General features: G+C 41.7%; 1 protein-coding gene across 2 annotated transcripts; it reads right to left on the bottom strand.

Annotated features, from left to right (window-relative positions):
- Positions 1–2,265: 2,265 nt before the first annotated feature.
- On the bottom strand, positions 2,266–20,856 carry ripk3 (receptor-interacting serine-threonine kinase 3). 2 transcript variants are annotated; one of them, XM_038976148.1, is made up of 14 exons: positions 20,630–20,856; positions 19,220–19,410; positions 18,575–18,710; positions 18,267–18,455; positions 10,181–10,329; positions 7,949–7,998; positions 7,672–7,827; positions 7,444–7,526; positions 7,196–7,259; positions 7,011–7,072; positions 6,101–6,140; positions 5,720–5,889; positions 5,212–5,254; positions 2,266–2,825 (listed from the first exon to the last, which is right to left on the bottom strand). In XM_038976148.1, the coding sequence occupies exons 2-14, from the start codon at positions 19,375–19,377 to the stop codon at positions 2,656–2,658; spliced, it is 1,470 nt and encodes a 489-aa protein (XP_038832076.1). In that variant the 5' UTR covers positions 19,378–19,410; positions 20,630–20,856; the 3' UTR covers positions 2,266–2,655. The 2 variants fall into 2 exon arrangements, with proteins under 2 accessions (XP_038832076.1, XP_038832077.1); XM_038976149.1 differs by lacking the exon at positions 20,630–20,856 and adding an exon at positions 19,660–19,695 and having other exon boundaries at positions 2,276–2,825.
- Positions 20,857–21,154: the final 298 nt, after the last annotated feature.

Raw genomic sequence — 21,154 nt, 5'->3', positions numbered from 1 at the left:
TGTATTGTATTCAACTTCCTTTGATGCATGAAATGCTAATAATGACATAATAATAATAATTACATAGAAATAATAATTGTTCTAAAGGTAATAAAAGACAGTGGAATCTTTGTAGGTAAAGTTCAATCGAGTACAGGCTTAACTGAATGAACAACAGAGACGGAATGTAATCAGGCATTCTATTGTATAGTTTTGGGGTATGGCCTCTTCGCAGAGGAATGCTACTTGGAGCCAGATGATGATGACAGGTAGCCCTATGATGGCCAGCTGGCATCGAACCACCCCACCCCACCCACCTACTCTGATTTACTTTATGAATGCAGGCCCAGATCACAAATGTAATCATAAGGGTGGCCCTGTAACTGTATAATAGAAGTTGACCTTACCACAGATCTAGGATCAGATTATATGATTCTATGCTCCCTATGATAACCTCAACCGTTAGGGAGATTACATAAAATCTAACCCTGAATCAGTAATGAAAGGGATACTTCCACCTTCTCCAAATCTGTGCATCGGTTAGTGCTGTAAATAGTGAGGACACCTTCAACGCTTCGAGTGGAGGAGTCTGGGTAAGGACTTCTGCAGTTCGCGCTGGTGGATCCGGTGGCAGATGGTATTTTTGGCGAGGTATGTGTGTGTGTTGCCAGGAACCTATGGGTTTCATACCGTACACTGTCACAACCAATTTCTCTCGCTGCTTGAATACCGAGTGGAGACATGTAAGAATATATAGGAGGGTGTGTTGGTTTATTCTTTATAGAAGTGTTAATATAAGATTATAAGCTTAATATGTACTGATATAGAGTTGAGGTCGGAAGTTTACATACACCTTAGCCAAATACATTTAAACTCAGTGTTTTACAATTCCCTGTCTTAGGTCAGTTAGGATCACCACTGTATTTTAAGAATGTGAAATGTCAGAATAATAGTAGAGAGAATGATTTATTTCAGCTTTTATTTCTTTCATCACATTCCCAGTGGGTCAGCAGTTTACATACACTCAATTAGTATTTGGTAGCATTGCCGTTAAACGTTTTGGGTAGCCTTCCACAAGCTTCCCACAATAAGTTGCGTGAATTTTGGCCCATTCCTCCAGACAGAGCTGCTGTAACTGAGTCAGGTTTGTAGACCTCCTTGCTCGCACACGCTTTTTCAGTTCTGCCCACAAATTGTCTATAGCATAGAGGTCAGGGCTTTGTGATGGCCACTCCAATACCTTGACTTTGTTGTCCTTAAGCCATTTTGCCACAACTTTGGAAGTATGCTTGGGGTCATTGTCCATTTAAAAGACCAATTTGCGACCAAGCTTTAACTTCCTGACTGATGTCTTGAGATGTTGCTTCAATATATCACCATAATTTTCCTACCTCATGATACCATCCATTTTGTGAAGTGCACCAGTCCCTCCTGCAGCAAAGCACCCCCACAACATGATGCTGCCACCCCCGTGCTTCACAGTTGGGATGGTGTTCTTTGGCTTGCAAGCCTCCCCCTTTTTCCTCCAAACATCACAATGGTCCTTATGGCCAAACAGTTCTATTTTTGTTTCATCATACCAGAGGATATATCTCCAAAAAGTATGATCTTTGTCCCCATGTGCAGTTGCAAACCGTAGTCTGGCTTTTTATGGCGGTTTTGGAGCAGTGACTTCTTCCTTGCTGAGCGGCCTTTCAGGTTATGTCGATATAGGACTTGTTTTACTGTGGATATAGATACTTTTTTTGTCAAGCAAAGAGGCACTGAGTTTGAAGGTAGATTTTGAAATAAATCCACAGGTACACCTCCAATTCCCTCAAATGATGTCAATTATCCTATCAGAAGCTTCTAAAGCCATGACATCATTTTGGGAATTTCCCAAGCTGTTTAAAGGCACAGTCAACTTAGTTTATGTAAACTTCTGACCCACTGGAATTGTGATACAGTGAATTACAAGTGAAATAATCTGTCTGTAAACAATTTTTGGAAAAATTACTTGTGTCATGCACAAAGTACATGTCCTAACCAACTTGCCAAAACTATAGTTTGTTAACAAGACATTTGTGGAGTGGTTGAAAAACAAGTTTTAATGACTCCAACCTAAGTGTATGTAAACTTCTGACTTCAACTGTATGAACCATACATACTTCATATCAATGTCATTGGAATGCCAATCTATTCATAAATTATATTGTCTCTTTGGATAAGGTTTACAAAAACACAATAAACATTATAAAAGGGAAAAATAGACTTGTTCTAGAGGTGAGACAGATGAAAACACTGATGGTCATTCTGTAAATCTGAGCTTTTTATTGACTTCCCTGAAGCTCAACAAATTGAGAACTTTTTTTAATGCAAAGATATTAAAGATAATTTCTTTAGGACGTCAGTGCAGACCAGTCCCTCGTGGGCAAATATAACAGAATAAAAAAGACAAAGATGGATCAATCCATGCTCTCTAGTTGCACAGGATTTCACCACTCAAAATGTTACAAAAAAGTAATAAAATAAAAAAGTATCATTTATGGGTTTTTTTTTTTAAGGAGAGTGAATCTCAATATTTTGTGTTTTTATTACAGACAGACTAGAAAAAGAGTTAAGATGAGAGACAAAGAGTGAACCTCGGTCTCTGGCAGAGATTCGTACACGGGCATAGGGCTGGGAGTGTTGGCGACTTCATGGTTCTGGAGCTTTAAGGTTCCTTGGCTTCACTGGTGTGAAGTTAACTCTAGATGGGGCTGTGGGGTTTCTGTGGCGTTTACTGAGATGTGGTGACCCGATGAACATGTAGTTATTGTCACCAAACTGCAGTCCTTCCACATTGCTCATGTTGATGGAGAATCCCCCTGAAAGAGAAAGGGGTTATGGGTGTATCTTAATAGTCTGTCCTTGATTCCTCACGTCATCCACAACAAACATTGGAGAACAAGGTCCCATGTCGCTCCCCTCAGACCTTCTCCTCCAATGCGTGCTTAGGAGGCAAGTAATAAAGGAAATACTTTTGATATTCACCGAGCTCTATCTCAATTGTCACTCATTTCTTCCTTTTCAAAATGTCTTCAAGAAGAGGAAATGCTTCCTTCTGACACTTAGCAGCATGGAAAGATTTGGGAAAAAGTCACAGATATTTTAAACACCTCTTAAAGGGACGGTTCACCCAAATTACAAAATGGCGTATTGGCTTACCTTGCAAGCAGTCTATGGACAAGGTATGACAGCAATCCATGCTTTGGTTTAGTTTCCCTGACACTGTTTCCACATGCTAACGTTTTAGCATTTGTGTCACAAATCCCATTCAAGTCATGGTACTGATATTAGCATTTTTTCTCGCATCATGTCCAAATCATCCGAAAGATTCTAAATTGATAGTGAAGCTCAAAAAAGTAACTTATAGATGATTTGAACATGATGCGCGGAAAATGCTGGTATCGGTCTCATGACTTGAGTGGTATTTGTGCCACAAATGCTGGGGTGTTGCCGCGCGGGGGCGGTGCCGGAGAGACTGGACCGGGGCATGGATTCCTTTCATACCTTGTCCATACAGTGCCTTCGGGGGGAATTCGGGCCCCTTGACCCCTTTTTCGCATTTTGTTGCATTGCGGCCTTATTCAAAAATGTATTAAATGGTTTTTTTCCCTCCTCAATCTATACACAATGCCCCATCATGACAAAGCAAAAAGAGGTTTTTAGAAATGTTAGCATTTTTGTTGCGGGTAAGAAGCTGAAATATCACATTTACATAAGTATTCAGACCCTTTACTCAGTACTTTGTTGAAGCACTTTTGGCAGTGATTACAGCATGAAGTCTTCTTGGGTATGATGCTACAGCTTGGCACACCTGTATTTGGGGAGTTTCTCCCATTCTTATCTGGAGATCCTCCCAAGCTCTGTCAGGTTGTATGGGGAGCGTTGCTGCACATCAATTTTAAGGTCTCTCCAGAAATGTTCGACCGGGTTCAAGTCCAGGCTCTGGCTGGGCCACTCAAGGATATTCAGAGACTTGTCTCAAAACCACTCCTGAGTTGTCTTGGCTGTGTGCTTAGGATCGTTGTCCTGTTGGAAGGTGAACCTTCACCCCAGTCTGAGGTCCTGAGCGCTCTGGAGCAGGTTTTCATCAAGGATCTCTCTGTACTTTGCTTCGTTCATCTTTCCCTCAATTCTGACTAGCATCCCAGTCCCTGCCGCTGAAAAACATCCCCACAGCATGATGCTACCACCACCATGCTTCACCGTAGGGATGGGGCCAGGTTTCCTCCAGGTATGACACATGGCATTCAGACCAGAGTTCAAGCTTGGTTTCATCAAACCAGAGAATCTTGTTTCTCATAGTCTGAGATTCTTTAGATGCCTTTTGGCAAACTCAAAGCGGGCTGTCATGTGCCTTTTACTGAGGAGTGGCTTCCGTCTGGCCACTCTACCATAAAGGCCTTATTGGTGGAGTGCTGCAGACATGGTTGTCCTTCTGGAAGTTTCCACAGAGGAACTCTAGAGCTCTGTCAGAATGGCCATCAGGTTCTTGGTAACCTTCCTGACCAAGGCCCTTCTCCACCGATTAGTCAGTTTGGCTGGGCGGACAGCTCTAGGAAGAGCCTTGGTGGTTCCAAACTTCTTCCATTTAAGAATGATGGAGGCCACTGAGTTCTTGGGGACCTTCAATGCTGCAGAAATGTTTTGGTACACTTCCCCAGATCTGACAATCCTGTCTTGGAGCTCTACAGACAATTCCTTCGACCTCGTGGCTTGGTTTTTGCTCTGACATGCACTGTTAACTGCACTGTTAACTATATAGACAGGTGTGTGCCTTTCCAAATAATGACCAATCAATTTAAATGACCACAGGTGGACTCCAATCAAGTTTTAGAAACATCTCAAGGATGATCAACGGAAACAGGATGCACCGGAGTTCAATTTCGAGTCTCATAGCAAAAGGTCTGAATACATATGTAAATAAGGTATTTCTGTTTATTCTTTTTAATACATTTGCAATTTTTTTTTTAAAAACAACAGTTTTTGCTTTGTTATTATGGGGTATTGCTGAGGATTGTTTATTTATTTAATCCATTTTAGAATATGGCTGTAACGTAACAAAGTGTAGAAAAAGTCAAGGGGTCTGAATACTTTCTGAAGGCACTGAAGTCACTGCTTCCAGGGTAAGGAGACCAATATGTAACTTGGGTGGACTATACCTTTAACCAATAGATACATAGAAAGTAAATAGACTGAAAGTAATACCTGTGGGATAATTGGATGTGGTAACTGGAGTGGAACACAGGCGCTGAAAGGAGAAATTAGAGAGTAAATATGATCATTTTTATTTATTTTATCAGGGAGTCATACTGAGACCAAGGTCTCTTTACAGATGAGCCCTGAATTACATCAAGTATAGAAAATACACACATCAAAATATAAATACAAAATGTAAACAGAAAGAAAAACAGGGTCATAAAAAACAAACACATTCATCAAATGTAAGAACATTTTGAAGATTGTTCGACAAATGAGGTGCAAGAAAAATAAAATCTGATTTGCTCAGCAGAGTTAGCTATCTCTGAGAACGGGTGTGGTAACTCCTATGTCTTAAGTTTAGTACTTGGTTACATTGTCTTCTATGACCTGAGCTTTAGTCATGACATTGGTTTCTTTGGTTTCAATGATTCAGCAGAGTGTTCACTTCACTGTTCTATTATTATATAACGGTTATTTTGGGAACACGTTTCCATACAGAAACATGACTCTGTACCTGATAATTGACCGCTGAACTTTGATTAGATGCAGAGCGGGAAGCTGTTGTTTTGTAGTCATGATTGAATACAGGGGGGAACATCTTTGGTTTGTGTTTGGTTGAAGAAGTGACCGGATCTGCATCAGGCCGTCTCATTGGCTGGGGTGTGTGCTGAAAGGATGGATACTCTATGAGGGAGAAAAAAATTAACTAAGAATCTTGTGAATGGATAATACATTTTGTATTCAAACATTAAGGGCCAGAAATGTTTCCCATTTCAACCTCATTGGTTACTAAGCAACCACCCACAACAATCCCTCATTGGTTACCAGATAACCTCCCATGACAACCCCTTGTCGGTTACCAGGCGACCACCCACGACAACTTCCTTGCGTATACCTTTATATTTCTGTTTCGAGGTCAAACTACCAGCCGTTTCCTGTAGCAAACACAAGAACAGGAAGTCGAGTTATTTACCTTGGTCGATTATACTGATGTGTTCTGACTTCGAAACGTGAAAATATGAAATATCCTTATTCATGTCACTGAGGGAGAGAGGGGAATGTAGAACGTTTACATTCAGTCAGAATATGTTATTGTTGGACATCAGGGATCCTACGAAAAGGAAAAGGGCCACAGTCTGGTACAAGTCAACAGGACAGCCATGAGTTGGGGAGGAGTGAGGAATTTGGCCTGAGGTCAGATAAAGTGAGGAAGAACAGATATCACTAAAGTTCTGTCTAGCAACAGAGATGTATTGGCTGTTCAGTGATGTTAGGAAGAAAGGTTTAAATACCAGTGCTTGTGTGAATATGTCTTGGTCTTATGCAGCTGTGTGACCCAGCGGGTGAATAAACTTGGTTTGAGCTTTACTAAGCGTCCATGTGTTTTTACTCTATTTAGAACCTAACAATACCCATAACACCACCATGTCACAACTGTTATGTTACATGTTACACAAGAATGCAGACTCATGTTACTCTGTGTAGGCCACTCTGTTTTCTCATACACAAGACGTTTTTCCTTGAATATAGGAAGAAGAAAATAGGTCCTGTATAACGTTTGCATAATATTTATTTATTTGTATTTATATTTATCAGAAACCAATTTTCCATTTTCCTATTTGAGCATCTGGTGCAAAATATATCAAATGATTAACTTTAGACCCATACCTGGTTCCGGGGGGAAGTTTTCCCCTAGGTACTGATGTAGGATCAGCGTCCCCTCCCCCAATCCTAACCATAACCATTACTGAGGAAAATTCAAAACCGACCAGTGTTAAAGGCCAACTTCACCATACATCACATACCTGTGTTGGGGGGGGTTCACTCTTCACATGATCAGAGATTTTCACTTTGGGTTTTTGAATTCCTGTGAAAGGTGAATGAATAAATGAATGGATGGATGGATGAATGAACAAATTAATGAATGAATGATAACTGCAGTGGTAATTTAAGATTTTTTGCAAATGTATTGAGTTATAAAGGGTTGTACCTGATGGTTGTGAGATATGAAGGGCAGCAAAAGCGGATGTAATACTCTGCTCACTCTCTGAGTCCTGGGGGGGGGGGGGGGGGGGAGAGAGAGAGAGAGGGAGAGAGAGAGAGAGAGAGAGAGAGAGAGAGAGAGAGAGAGAGAGAGAGAGAGAGAGAGAGAGAGAGAGAGAGAGAGTGTTGTTTAATAAAGTTGACTAGTACTGTTACGGTACTGAAAGCTTTGAATGACAGGGTCATCTTCAGTACCAGTTTTTTCTGCACTTGATGGACGGCATCATTTATCCCTTGTTTGTGTTTCTCGTACATCTTCTCTGTCACAGCAAGGCAGTCTGAACACCAAAAAAATAGAGCCATGGGTCACAAGAAAATATGGGTTAAAGATGTACTTCGGGATCATAAGCACACAAAAAATCATAACATATTGCACAAATTTGATTTGTAACATATCCACTCCCCTCCAGGCTCTTGTCTTACCCAGGAATGTGGGTCTCAGGGTGGGCTTTGTATCCCAGCATCTCTCCATGAGCTCCACCAGTTCCCCCAGCCCTTCGACCTGGTCCCTGTCCAACACATCCAGAGAGGGTCTATCCCCCTGGGGGATCCGGAACCGCACCAAACTGGAACGGGCGTCTAGGGGGAGGGGAGGGGAGGAGGAGGAGGAGGAGGAGAGGGAGGGTTGTGAATTAGAGGGAAGTGGGTATATCTTTGATGGGTAAATGTATTTATGTTTCTGTTAGGACTAGTCACTCACTAGGATATGGCTCTTTGCCCGTGATAATGGACCACAGGAGTATGCCATAGCTGTTAGAAAGAGAACAATAATCATCAGGATGGCCATGTGACGTATCTTTCTCCTACTACAGTGCCATCAGAAAGTTTATCCCGCATTTTGTAGAGTTACAAAGTGGGATTAAAATGATTTAATTGTCATTTCTTGTCAACGATCTACACAAAATACTCTGTAATGTCAACTTGGAAGAAACATTCTTAACCTTTGTAAAAAATGGAATAACAATAATATTAATTTTCAAAACAAAAATATCTTGATTAGATAGGTATTCAAGACCCTGAGTCAATACATTTTAGAGTCACCTTTGGCAGCGATTATAACTGTGAGTCTTTCTGGGTAAGTCTCTAAGAGCTTTCCACAGATTTGGATTTGGTAACACTTGCCCATTATAAATTTCAAAATTCTTCAAGCTGTGTCAAATTGGTTGTTGATCATTGCGAGACAGCTATTTTCAGGTCTTGCCATAGATTTTCAAGCAGATTTAAGTCAAAACTGTAACTCGGCCACTCAGGAACATTCATTGTCTTCTTGGTAAGTAACTCCAGTGTAGATTTGGCCTTGTGTTTTAGGTTGTTGTCCTGCTGAAAGGTGAATTCATCTCCCAGTGTCTGGTGGAAGCAGGTTGAAACAGGTTTTCCTATAGGATTTTTCCTGTGCTCAGCTCAATTTCAGTTTTTTTAAATCCTGAAACTCGCCAGTCCTTAACGATTACAAGCATATCCATAACACGATGCAGCCACCACTATGCTTGAAAATATGGAGAGTGGTATTCAGTAATGTGTTCTATTGTATTTGCCCCTGATGAGTTCTGACTCTAAACTTGAAATATTGTTAATTATCAGGTATCTTATAGGAATATTGAGTGCCATAGTCTGGTTTCTACACCAGAAGTTAATGGTTATCTGTAGGAGGAACGTATATAGTGGAGGCAATTAAGCTCGGAATGTACTGAATAAAGGAAAGGCAATCACATGTTTACAGGCACTGATAAGTATGGAGAGATTTGGTTTAGTGAGGAAGGGGGCCGAGGTCAGGTCAGGTCAGATTAAGGGAGAAGGAACAGTTTATTGCCCGCATTACTTAACTTCCTGCCTTGCAATAAAGATGTAATGTTTAGACAGAAGGAGGAGACTCCACCCAAATTGGGATATACATAATACCACTGGTGGAAATATGTCTTTGTCTTATGCAGCTGTATAAGACTGTATATGACCCAGTGCGTGAATAAACTTGGTTTGAGCTTTATTAAGAATCTGTGAGTTTTAATCTGTTTATTTAGAACCTAACACCCCAAACATAACACTTTGTATTCAGGACAAAAAGTTAATTGCTTTGCCAGATTTATTGCAGTATTACTTTAGTGCCTTGTTACAAACAGGATGCATGTTTTGGAATATTGTATAGGCTTCCTTCTTTTCACTCAGTCAATTAGGTTAGTATTGTGGAGTAACTACAAATGTTTTTGATCCCTCCTCAGTTCTCTTATCACAGCCATTGAAGAGCGGCAGGTAGCATAGCGGTTGCTTGTTCGAATCCCGAGCTGATTCAGAGGGGTTGGGTTAAATGCGAAAGACACATTTTGGTTGAATGCTTTCAGTTGTGCAACTGACTAGGTATCCCCCTTTCCCATTAAACTCTGTACCTGTTTTATAAATCACCATTGGCCTCATGGTGAAATCCCTGAGCGGTTTCCTTCCTCTCCGAGTTAGGAAGGATGCCTGTATCTTTGTAGGGACTGGGTGTGTTCATACACCATCCAAAGTGTAATTAAAAGATGAGGTAGTCATTCAAAAATAATTTTAAAACGCTCACTCACAGTGTATGACTTTGTAAGCACATTTTTACTCCTGAACTTATTTAGGCTTGCCATAACAAAGGGGTTGAATACTTCTTGACTCAAGACATTTCAGCTTTTCATTTTTTATGAATTTGTAAACATTTAGAAAAACATAATTCCACTTTGTGTGTAGGCCAGTGACACAAAATCTCAGTGTAGTCCAGTTTAAGGCTCCAACACAACATAATGTGGAAAAAAATATATGAGTGTGAAAACTTTCTGAAGGCACTATATGTATCCATTCAGTTCACAAGCATTTCGCTGCACGTTTTATACCTGCTGTAAACTGTTTTATTATCCTGAATGATGCCTTGAGAAACAGTGAAATGACAATTGTATCAATGGTGTATACTTACCTGTAGATATCCGAGGCGTGGGTGGGCTTGTATGTCATGTCAAAAGCCTCTGGTGGCATGTAACTTAGTGTTCCGCCGTCCTCTCCCGTGTCCTTCCTGTTCGCTTTGGAAATGCTGTGGTAAACCCTGGCTAGGCCGAAATCTGTCAGCTGGAGAGAGAGGAGAAAGGAGAGAGAGAGAATAATGTCACAATCATTGGTGAAATTGCCAAGGGAGGCACATGGGGGGTCATATCTCTGCACCAGCCGTCCCTGGCCACTCTTGGTGCCCCTCCTCCCCCATTCTCATTGGGTCAGAACGCTGTCAATCTGGCTCAAATTGAAGAGGTTCTGGTTTTCCCTTTGTCTGGAAACATTTTTTGGGAAGCTCCATCGACGACCACATCGTCATCTGCATTTCTGGCATTAGGAGAAAAACTTTCAGAATGACAGAGTGAATGCTGACAGAATAGAATCAGGAGACAGACTCGGGCGTTGGGATCAACATTCAACAACACAAGTGTAATAATTATTATTTGGTGTGTGCTTATATTTGTCCTATTTCACAGATGTACAAGTATGTATTATACATGTGAAATAGTTTTCATTAAACATGAAAACTATGAAATAAAACATATGGAATCATGTAGAAATCAAAAAAGTGTTAAATCAAAATATATTTTATATTTGAGATTCTTCAAAGTAGCCACCCTTTGCCTTGACGCCAGCTTTGCACACTCTTGGCATTCTCTCAACCAGCTTCATGAGGTCGTCATCTGGAATGCATTGCAATTAACAGGTGTGCCTTGTTAAAAGTTAATTTGTGAAATTTCCTTTGAGCCAATCAGTTGTGTTGTGACGTAGTGTTAGTATATAGAAGATAGCACTATTTATTTAACTAGGCAAGTCAGTTAAGAACAAATTCTTATTTACAATGACGGTCTAACCCGGCCAAACCCTAACCCGGGCGATGCTGGGCCAATTGTGCGCCGCCCTATGGGACTCCCAATCAAGGCCGGTTGTGAGACAGCCTGGAATCAAACCAGGGTCTGTAGTGACGCCTCTAGCACTGAGATGCAGAGATGCGGTGCCTTAGACAGCTGCGCTACTTGGGAGCCCAAATAAGCAAAGAGAAATGACTGTCCATCATTAATTTAAGACATGAAGGTCAGTGAATTCTGATAATTTTAAGAACTTTAAAAGTTTCTTCAAGTGCAGTCGCAGAAACCACCAAGCACTATGATGAAACTGGCTCTAATGAGGACCGCCACAGGAAAGGAAGACCCAGAGTTACCTCTGCTGCAGAGGATAAGTTACCAGCCTCAGAAATCAGCAATTAACTGCACCTCAGATTGCAGCCCAATTTATTGCTTCACAGAGTTCAAGTAACAGACACACCTCAACATCAACTGTTCAGAGGAGACTTCGTGAATCTAGCCTTCATATGGTTGCTGTAAAGACACCACCACTAAAGGACACCAATAAGAACAAGAGACTTGCTTGGGCCAAGAAACACGAGCAATGGACATTAGACCGGTGGAAATCTGTCCTTTGGTCTGACGAGTCCAAATTTGCGATTGTTTGGTTCCAACCGCTGTGTCTTTTTGAGATGCAGAGTAGGTAAACGGAAGATCTCCACATGTGTGGTTCCCACCGTGAAGCATGGAGGAGGAGGTGTGATGGTGTGGGGGTGCTTGCTGGTGACACTGTCAGTGATTTATTTAGAATTCAAGGCACACTTAACCAGCATGGCTGCAGCGATACGCCATCCCATCTGGTTTGCACTTAGTGGGACTATCATTTGTTTTTTAACAGGACAATGACCCAAAACACACCTCCAGGCTGTGTATAACCTCATCTGTGTACACCTCCTCTGCATTACCTGATGAAATTGCTGTATAATATGATCTTGTTATGATCTATATATGATCTAATGCACATTCAGATGTCATAAATCAGCACTGCAGAGCTCTCCATGTCCTCTGTCATACCTTGCTTGTATTACTGTTGATTATATCTGGAAATGTGCATGTACACCCTGGCCCATCTACTGTTTCTAGCCCCAATTCTACTTGTGCTCTGATTAGTGTTTCAAGAATTTCTGCTCTCGTAAAAGCCTGGGTTTTCTGCACGTGAACACTAGAAGCTTATTTCCTAAAATGGATCAATTGAAAGTGTGGGTTCACAGCTCCTATCCAGATGTGTTGGTCATTACTAAGACGTGGTTAAGGAAGAGTGTTTTGAATACTGATGTTAACCTTTCTGGTTATAACCTTTTTCGGCAAGACAGATCTTCCAAAGGTGGTGGAGTGGCCATCTTTACCAAGGATCACCTTCAGTGCTCTGTTGTCTCCACCAAGTCTGTCCCCAAACAATTTTATTTGCTGGTTTTAAGCATTACACTTTCAAATAGCTCTTCGTTGACTTTTGCTGGGTGCTATCGTCCTCTATCAGCACCGGCATGTACCCTACCTGCCCTAAGCTCTCTGCTGGCTCCTTACACTAAGTCTGAATTTGTCCTGCTAGGTGACCTAAACTGGGACACGCTTAAACCACCTGACCAAGTCCTAAAGCAATGGGACTCCCTAACTCTTTCTCAGATTATTACCAATCCCACAAAATATGACACAAAAAACACCAAGAAAAGGCTACTCTCCTTGATGTTAGCCTCACAAATAATCCTTACAGGTATCAGTCTGATGTTTTCTGTAATGACCTTAGTGATCACTGTTTTACAGCCTGTGTTCGTATTGGCTGCTCAGTGAAACGGCTTGTCCTGATTTGTCAGACGCTTGCTAAAAACTTCCTTCATGACCTGGCCTCTGTAAATTGGAATCAGCTTGATCCCCTCTGTCGAAGACGCTTGGACCTTCTTTTATTATATTTTCAGTGATATTATAAACAAACACGCCCCCATAATGAAAATTTGAATTAAAAACAGGTTCAGTCCCTGGTTCGATCGTGATCTTGCTGAGTTACTCTACCTCAAGAATTGCATTTGGACTCCTGTGGCGTACGGGGCGCATACACGCTGACAAGGTCGCCAGGTTTATGGTGTTTCCTCCAACACATTGGTATGGCTGGCTTCCGGGTTAAGATGGCATTGCGTCAAGAAGCACAGCGGCTTGGCTGGGTCGTGTTTCGGAGGAAGCATGGCTCTCGACCTTCGCCTCTCCCGAGTCCGTACGGGAGTTGCAGCGATGAGACAAGACTGTAACTACCAATTGGATACCACAAAATTGTGGGGAAAAAAGGGGTAAAAAGTAAAATATTTAAATAAAATTAAAATTAAAAATTATACAAAAATATAAAATACATAAATAAAAAGTAAAGAATTGCATTTGGCGAAAGGCTCGGCACACGCATACTCAGGCTGACTGGCTCTTGTTCAGGCAAATGGAAAAAAAGTGCACTCAGGCTCTCTGGAAGGCCAAAGTTAGTTATTTTAAGGAGCAGTTCTCTCTCTGTGGGTCTAACCCCAAGACGTTCTGGTAAAAGGTTAAAGACCTGGAGAATAAACCCTCCTCCTCACAGCTGCCCATGTCCCTTAATGTTGATGATGTGGTTGTTACTGACAAGAAGCACACGGCTGAGCTTTTTAATCACCACTTCATTAAGTTAGGATTCCTATTTGACTCAGCCATGCCTCATTTCCCGTTCAACATTTCCTCATCAACCACCCCTTCTAATGTGACTAGCCTCAATGCCATGCAACACTCCTTCCGTGGCCTCCAACTGCTTTTAAATGCTAGTAAAACTAAATGCATGCTCTTCAACAGATTGCTGCCCGCACCTGCCCGCCCGACTAGCATCACTACTCTGGACAGTTCTGACTTAGAATATGTGGACAACTACAAATACCTAGGTGTCTGGTTAAACTGTTAACTCTCCTTCCAGACTCACATTAAGCATCTCCAATCCAAAATTAAATCTAGAATCGGATTCCTATTTCGCAACAAAGCCTCCTTCACTCATGCTGCCAAACATACCCTCGTAAAACTGACTATCCTACCGATCCTTGACTTCGGCGATGTAATTTACAAAATAGCCTCCAACACTCTACTCAGCAAACTGGATGTAGTCTATCACAGTACCATCCATTTTGTCACCAAAGCCCCATATACTACCCAGCACTGCAACCTGTATGCCCTTGTTGGCTAGCCCTCTCTACATATTTGTCGCAAAAACCCATTGGCTCCAGGTCATCGATAAGTCTTTGCTAGGTACTTCCTTTGGCCAACTTTCCTTCCAGTTCTCTGCTGCCAATGTCTGGAACGAATTGCAAAAATCACTGAAGCTGGAGTCCTATATCTCCCTCTCTAACTTTAAACATCAGCTGTCAGAGCAGCTTACCGATCACTGTACATGTACACAGACAATCTGTAAATAGCCCACCCAACTACCTCATCCCCATATTGTTATTTATCTTCTTGCTCTTTTGCACACCAGTATCTCTACTTGCACATCATCATCTGCACATCTATCACTCCAGTGTTAATGCTAAATTGTAATTATTTTGCATCTATGGCTTATTTGTTGCCTTACCTCCCTACTCTTCTACACTTGCACACACTGTATATAGATTTTTATATTGTGTTATTGACTGTACGTTTGTTTATGTGTAAGTCTGTGTTGTTGTTTTTGTCACACTGCTTTGATTTATCTTGGCCAGGTCACAGTTGAAAATGAGAACTTGTTCTCAACTGGCCTACCTGGTTAAATAAAGGTGAAATAAAAATAAACAAATAAAAGCCCCGATGGTCCTCCCTCTTTTCCCCCTGCCCCGCTACAATGTTTCACCCTGCAGGCGGTCACTGAGTCCGAGGTGCTAAAGAAGCTCCTTAAACTTGACCCCCAAAAAAACATCTGGATCAGATGGTTTAGACCCTTTCTTCTTTAAGGTTGCTGCCCCTATCATCGCCAAGCCTATCTCTGACCTTTTTAAACTGTCTCTCCTTTCTGGGGAGGTTCCCATTGCTTAGAAGGCAGTCAGTGTTTGTCCTTTATTTAAAGGGGAGATCAAGCTGATCCTAACTGTTACAGGCCTATTTCTATTTTGCCCTGTTTATCAAAAGTGTTGGAAAAACTTGTCAAAAATTAACTGGCTAGCTTTCTTGATGTCTATAGTATTCTCTCTGGTATGCAATCTGGTTTCCGCTTAGATTATGGATGTGTCACTGCAACCTTAAAGGTCCTCAATGATGTCACCATTGCCCTTGATTCTAAGCAATATTGTGCTGCTATTTTTATTGACTTGGCCAAAGCTTTTGATACAGTAGAACATTCCATTCTTGTAGGCTGGCTAAGGAGTATTGGTGTCTTTGAGGGGTCTGTGGCCTGGTTTGCTAACTACCTCTCTCAAAGAGTGCAGTGTATAAAGTCAGAAAATATGCTGTCTCAGCCACTGCCTAGGCTCAATCCTAGGCCCCACGCTCTTCTCAATTTACATCAACAACATAGCTCAGGCCGTAGGACGCTCTCTCTCAATATTCATCGCCAGACCCACTGGTCATCTATAAGTCTATGCTAGGTAAAGCTCCGCCTTATCTCAGTTCACTGATCACGATAACAAAACCCACCCGTAGCACACGTTCCAGCAGGTATATCTCACTGATCATCCCCAAAGTCAACACCTCATTTGGCAGGCTTTCCTTCCAGTTCTCTGCTGCCAGTGACTGGAACGAATTGCAAAAATCGCTGAAGTTGGAGACTTTTATTTCCCTCACTAACTTTAAACATCAACTATCTGAGCAGCTAACCGATCGCTGCAGCTGTACATAGTCCATCTGTAAATAGCCCACCCAATCTACCTACCTCACCCCCATACTGTTTTTTATTTTATTTACTTTTCTGCTCTTTTGCACACCAGTATCTCTACTTGCACATCATCATCTGCTCATTTATCACTTGTGTTAATCTGCTAAATTGTAATTATTCGCTCCTATGGCCTATTTATTGCCTACCTCCTCATGCCTTTTGCACACACTGTATATAGACTTTCTTTTTTCTACTGTGTCATTGACTTGTTTATTGTGTTATTGGCTTGTTTATTGTTTACTCCATGTGTAACTCTGTGTTGTTGTCTGTGTCACACTGCTTTGCTTTATCTTGGCCAGGTCGCAGTTGCAAATGAGAACTTGTTCTCAACTAGCCTACCTGGTTAAATAAAGGTGAAATAAAAATAAATAAAAAATCAATTTATATGCAGATGATACAGTCTTATACTCAGCTGGCCCCTCCCCGGATTTTGTGTAAAATGCTCTACAACAAATCTTTCTTAGTGTCCAACAAGCTTTCTCTACCCTTAACCTTGTTCTGAACACCTCCAGAACAAAGTTCATGTGGTTTGGTAAGAAGAATGCACAGCTTCCTACAGGTGTGATTACTACCTCTGAGGGTTTAGAGCTTGAGGTAGTCACCTCATACAAGTACTTGGGAGTATGGCTAGACGGTGCACTGTCCTTCTCTCAGCACATATCAAAGCTGCAGGCTAAAGTTAAATCTAGACTTGGTTTCCTCTATCATAATCGCCCCTCTTTCACCCCAGCTCCCAAACTAAACCTGATTCAGATGACCATCCTTCCCATGCTAGATTACCGGGATGTAATTTATAGATCGGCAGGTAAGGGTGCTCTTGAGCGGCTAGATGTTCTTTACCATTCGGCAAACAGATTTGCCTCCAATTCTCCACATAGGACACACCACTGCACTCTATACTACTCTGTAAACTGGTCATCTCTGTATACCCGTTGCAAGACCCCACTGGTTGATGCTTATTTATAAAAACCCTCTTAGGCCCTATCTTAGATATCTACTGCAGCCCTTGTACTCCACATACAACACCTGTTCTGCCAGTCACATTCTGTTAAAAGTCCCCAAAACACACACATCCCTGGGTCGCTCGTCTTTTCAGTTCGCTGCAGCTAGCAACTGGAATGAGCTGCAACAAACATTCAAACTGGATAGTTTAATCTTAATCTCTTCATTCAAAGACTCAATCATGGACACTCTTACTAAAAGTTGTGACTGCTTTGTATGATGTATTCTTGTCTCTACCTTCTTGCCCTTTGTGCTGTTGTCTGTGCCCAGTAATGTTCATACCCTGTTTTGTGCTGCTGCCATGTTGTGTTGCTACCATGTTGTTGTCATGTTGGGTTGCTACCATGCTGAGTTGTCATGTGATGATGCCTTGCTATGTTGTTGTCTTAGGTCTCTCTTTATGTAGTGTTGTGTTGTCTCGCTTTTCGTGATGTGTGTTTTGTCCTATATTTTTATTTATTTTTAATCCCAGCCCCCATCCCTGCCGGTGGCCTTTTGGTAGGCAGTCATTGTAAATAAGAATGTATTCTTAACTGACTTGCCTAGTTAAATAAAGGTCAAATAATAATACAAATAATGGCGCCAATTGTGCTATTGTGTGTGTTATTTGTAACTTATTTGGTACATAATGTTTGTTGTTTTTCAATTTCTTAATTTTTTACTTCAGTTTATTTTAGGAAATACTTTCCAAACACTTATTTTTCTTAAAACTGTATTGTTAGTTAAGGACTTGTAAGTAAGCATTTCACTGTAAGGTCTACAGACCGGTTGTATTCGGCGCATGTGACTATTTAAAATTGGATTTGATTTGATTTGGAAGGGCTATTTGACCAAGAAGGAGAGTGATGGAGTGCTGCATCAGATGACCTGGCCCCCACAATCACCCAACCTCAACCAAATTGAGATGGTTTGGGATGACTTGGACCGCAGAGTAAAGCAAAAGCAGCCAACAAGTGCTCAGCATATGTGGAAACTCCTTCAAGACTGTTGTAAAAGCATTCCAGGTGACTACCTAATGAAGCTGGTTGAGAGAATGCCAAAAGTGTGCAAAGCTGTCATCAAGGCAAAGGTTGGCTACTTTGAGAACCTCAAATATAAAATATATTTAGATTTGTTTAACACTTTTTTGGTTACTACATGATTCCATATGTGTTATTTCATAGTTTTGATGTCTTCACTACTATTCTACAATGTAGAAAATAGTCAAAAATAAAGAAAAACCCTTGAATGTATAGGTGTGTCCAAACTTTTGACTGGTACTGTATCAAACCAAGGAGCCTGGGACTTGCCTTGGCATGGAGGCTGTCATCCAGCAGCACGTTACTGGGCTTGAGATCCAGGTGCAGCAGGGGCGGATTGAGGTGGTGGAGAAAGTTCATGCCCAGAGCCACCTGGTGGGCCAGGCGGAAGGACAGGGGCCAGGGTGGGGGGCCAGAGAGATGTTCCTGGAGGGTCGCTAGGGACCCCCTCTCCATAAACTGTAGAAATATTACAAATAAAGTAGAATAAATACCCACACATTGTATATGCTCCTAATTACCACCCGTGCATGTTCTGAGTCACTAAGTCAGACTTATTCACAGTAGGTATTATTTACCTCCATGACCAGCCCCAGGTGGGTGGAGAGGCCGGACCTTGGGGGCCGTCCCTGGTACACCCCTAGGATCCTGAGGACATATGAGCTCCCTCCCTGGCGCATGAGGTCTGCCTCTCTGAGCAGAGATGAGCTGGAGCTGGTGTGTATGTGTGTGTGTGTGATGGGTAGGTAGAGGTGTGTGTGTGTGTGATGGGTAGGTAGAGGTGTGTGTGTGTGTGTGTGTGTGTGTGTGTGTGTGTGTGTGTGTGTGTGTGTGTGTGTGTGTGTGTGTGTGTGTGATAGGTAGGTAGGTAGGTAGGTAGGTAGGTAGGTAGGTAGGTAGGTAGGTAGGTAGGTAGGTAGGTAGGTAGGTAGGTAGGTAGGTAGGTAGGTAGGTAGGTAGGTAGGTAGAGGTGTGTGTGTGGAGGGACAAAATAATTGACAGAGATATAGGCAACATGTTATTGAGGAAAATGTGTTCATTTGCCTGGGCCAGTACTCGAACCCGGGTCAAACGACTGTCAACCTAACAGTCGTTACACCAAGAGATCCGAACCCCTTGATGAGATCAATAGGTGTTGGGTTAACTATGGTCGCTGCAATATCAATATGCACTCAACTCAAGAAAGTACTTTTATGCAAAGTTTTAAAATAGACCATACTTACCCGTCATCATAATGCAACAACTTGATGGCCACGTCCAATCCCCACTCTACATGTCTGGCCTTGTGGATCTGTCCAAACCCTCCTGAGCCAATCACACACCATTTCTGCAGGCTGTCATCACCAATCAGCAACGGAGCCGGACAACTGGACAGTTCCATCTTTCACCAGGAGGCCAAGGAGAAATACTGCAACTAAACCACAAGTGAAACAATGGATTGTTACAGCATGTGTGATGATGTACAATAGAATGTACAGAACGTAGGCTACAATAGTGCACAAAGTAACTGATTTACTGTAGCTACTGTGCCAAAGTGAGAAGAACAGACAACCATAAAGAATACCCTCATGCCAGAAATAGAAAAAAGACAAAGGGGGGAGAGCGAGAGAGAAAGAAAATAAATCCAATTTTGATCAACTCCCATATCTATTGGATGAAATACCTCAGTGTTCCATCACAGCAGCAAGATTTGTGACCTGTTGCAACAAGAAATGGGCAACCAATGAAGAACAAACACTATTGTAAATGTAACAGTTTAACTTTACAGCCGTCCCCTCGCCCCGACCCGGACGCGAACCAGGGACCCTCTGCACATATCAACAACAGTCACCCACGAAAGCCACGGCCCTTGCAGAGCACGGGGAACCACTACTTCAAGGTCTCAAAGCGAGTGATGTAACCAATTGAAACGCTATTAGCGCGCACCACCGCTAACTAGCTAGCCATTTCACATCTGTTACACTCACCCCCCTTTCGACCTCCTCCTTTTCCGCAGCAACCAGTGATCCGGGTCAACAGCATCAATGTAACACTTTAACTTTAGTCCGTCCCCTCGCACGAACCAGGGACCCTCTGCACACATCAACAACAGTCACCCATGAAGCATCGTTACCCATCGCTCCACAAAGGCCGCGGCCCTTGCAGAGCAAGGGGAACCACTACTTTAAGGTCTCAAAGCGAGTGACATAACCGATTGAAACGCTATTAGCGCGCACCACCGCTAACTAGCTAGCCATTTCACATCCGTTACATAAATACAACCCATATTTATGTTTTTTTATTTTCCCTTTCGTACTTTAACTATTTGCACATCGTTATAACACTAATATTACATTGGAAATGTCTTTATTCCTTTGAAACTTCTGTGAGTGTAATGTTTACTGTTAATTTTGGATTGTTTATTTCACTTTGTTTATTATCTATTTAACTTGCTTTGGCAATGTAAACATTATGTTTTCGATGCCAATGAAGCCCTTTGAATTGAATTTCATTGAAAGAGAGAGAGAGAGTAAAGACTCAATCTCTCAACTATAATGGTATTTTCCTTCGTACTCTTTTAACTTCCTCAATTGTAATCTACCATTCAATAAAAATAAGAAAAAAATCACAGAACCAAACAGAACCATGCTTACCTTTGTGGTTTTCATGCTCTTTATAACAATAGGTGTTATTAAAAACACTATTTTGCAATGAAATAGCAGCAAAAATGATCAAACCCGTTGTGTAAACCCGTTGTGTTAAAAATATGTCAGTTCATCTTCTGCGAGATATCTTTTCTAATGGCGGTGTACTTCTCATAAACTTCTTTCACTTCCCATCAAGATTTGGCAGAATCAGAGGGAGGACGCACTGATTGAATGACAGAGCAGGGGCGCCTCACCTGGCTGCGAAATAGAGTGAAGGTGAAGCCTTAGGCTACTTCAGCTGACAACCATTATTATTGACTGAATAGTAGATTGTTGCAAATAATTAATTACAAGACGAAGTTAATTTTAATTTACAGCGGTACACCTATCTATGGAATGGGGAGTTTTTATGTTGCACGTGACGTACATGGAATTTCCCTGATCGCTCGGTTTATTTTGGTTTCCGCTAGATAGCACAGCTACAAAGTCAAAATTGACTATATCGTACAAATTCATGAAAACAAAAATGTA

This window comes from Salvelinus namaycush, chromosome 36 (assembly GCF_016432855.1).
Source record: "Salvelinus namaycush isolate Seneca chromosome 36, SaNama_1.0, whole genome shotgun sequence".
In the NCBI taxonomy this organism is placed as follows: Eukaryota; Metazoa; Chordata; class Actinopteri; order Salmoniformes; family Salmonidae; genus Salvelinus; species Salvelinus namaycush.
This window is presented reverse-complemented; position numbering and strand designations above follow the sequence as displayed.

Bases quoted from the DNA above. Each gene is read 5' to 3' on its own strand.
- ripk3 (XM_038976148.1), bottom strand. From the start codon at position 19,377: ATGGAACTGTCCAGTTGTCCGGCTCCGTTGCTGATTGGTGATGACAGC. The intron at 7,260-7,443 runs GTACTGAAGATG...CCCCCCCCCCAG, and splicing joins ATCAAGTGCAGAAAAAACTG to GACTCAGAGAGTGAGCAGAG. The intron at 6,141-7,010 runs GTATGTGATGTA...TGTTTGCTACAG, and splicing joins GTGAACCCCCCCCAACACAG to GAAACGGCTGGTAGTTTGAC.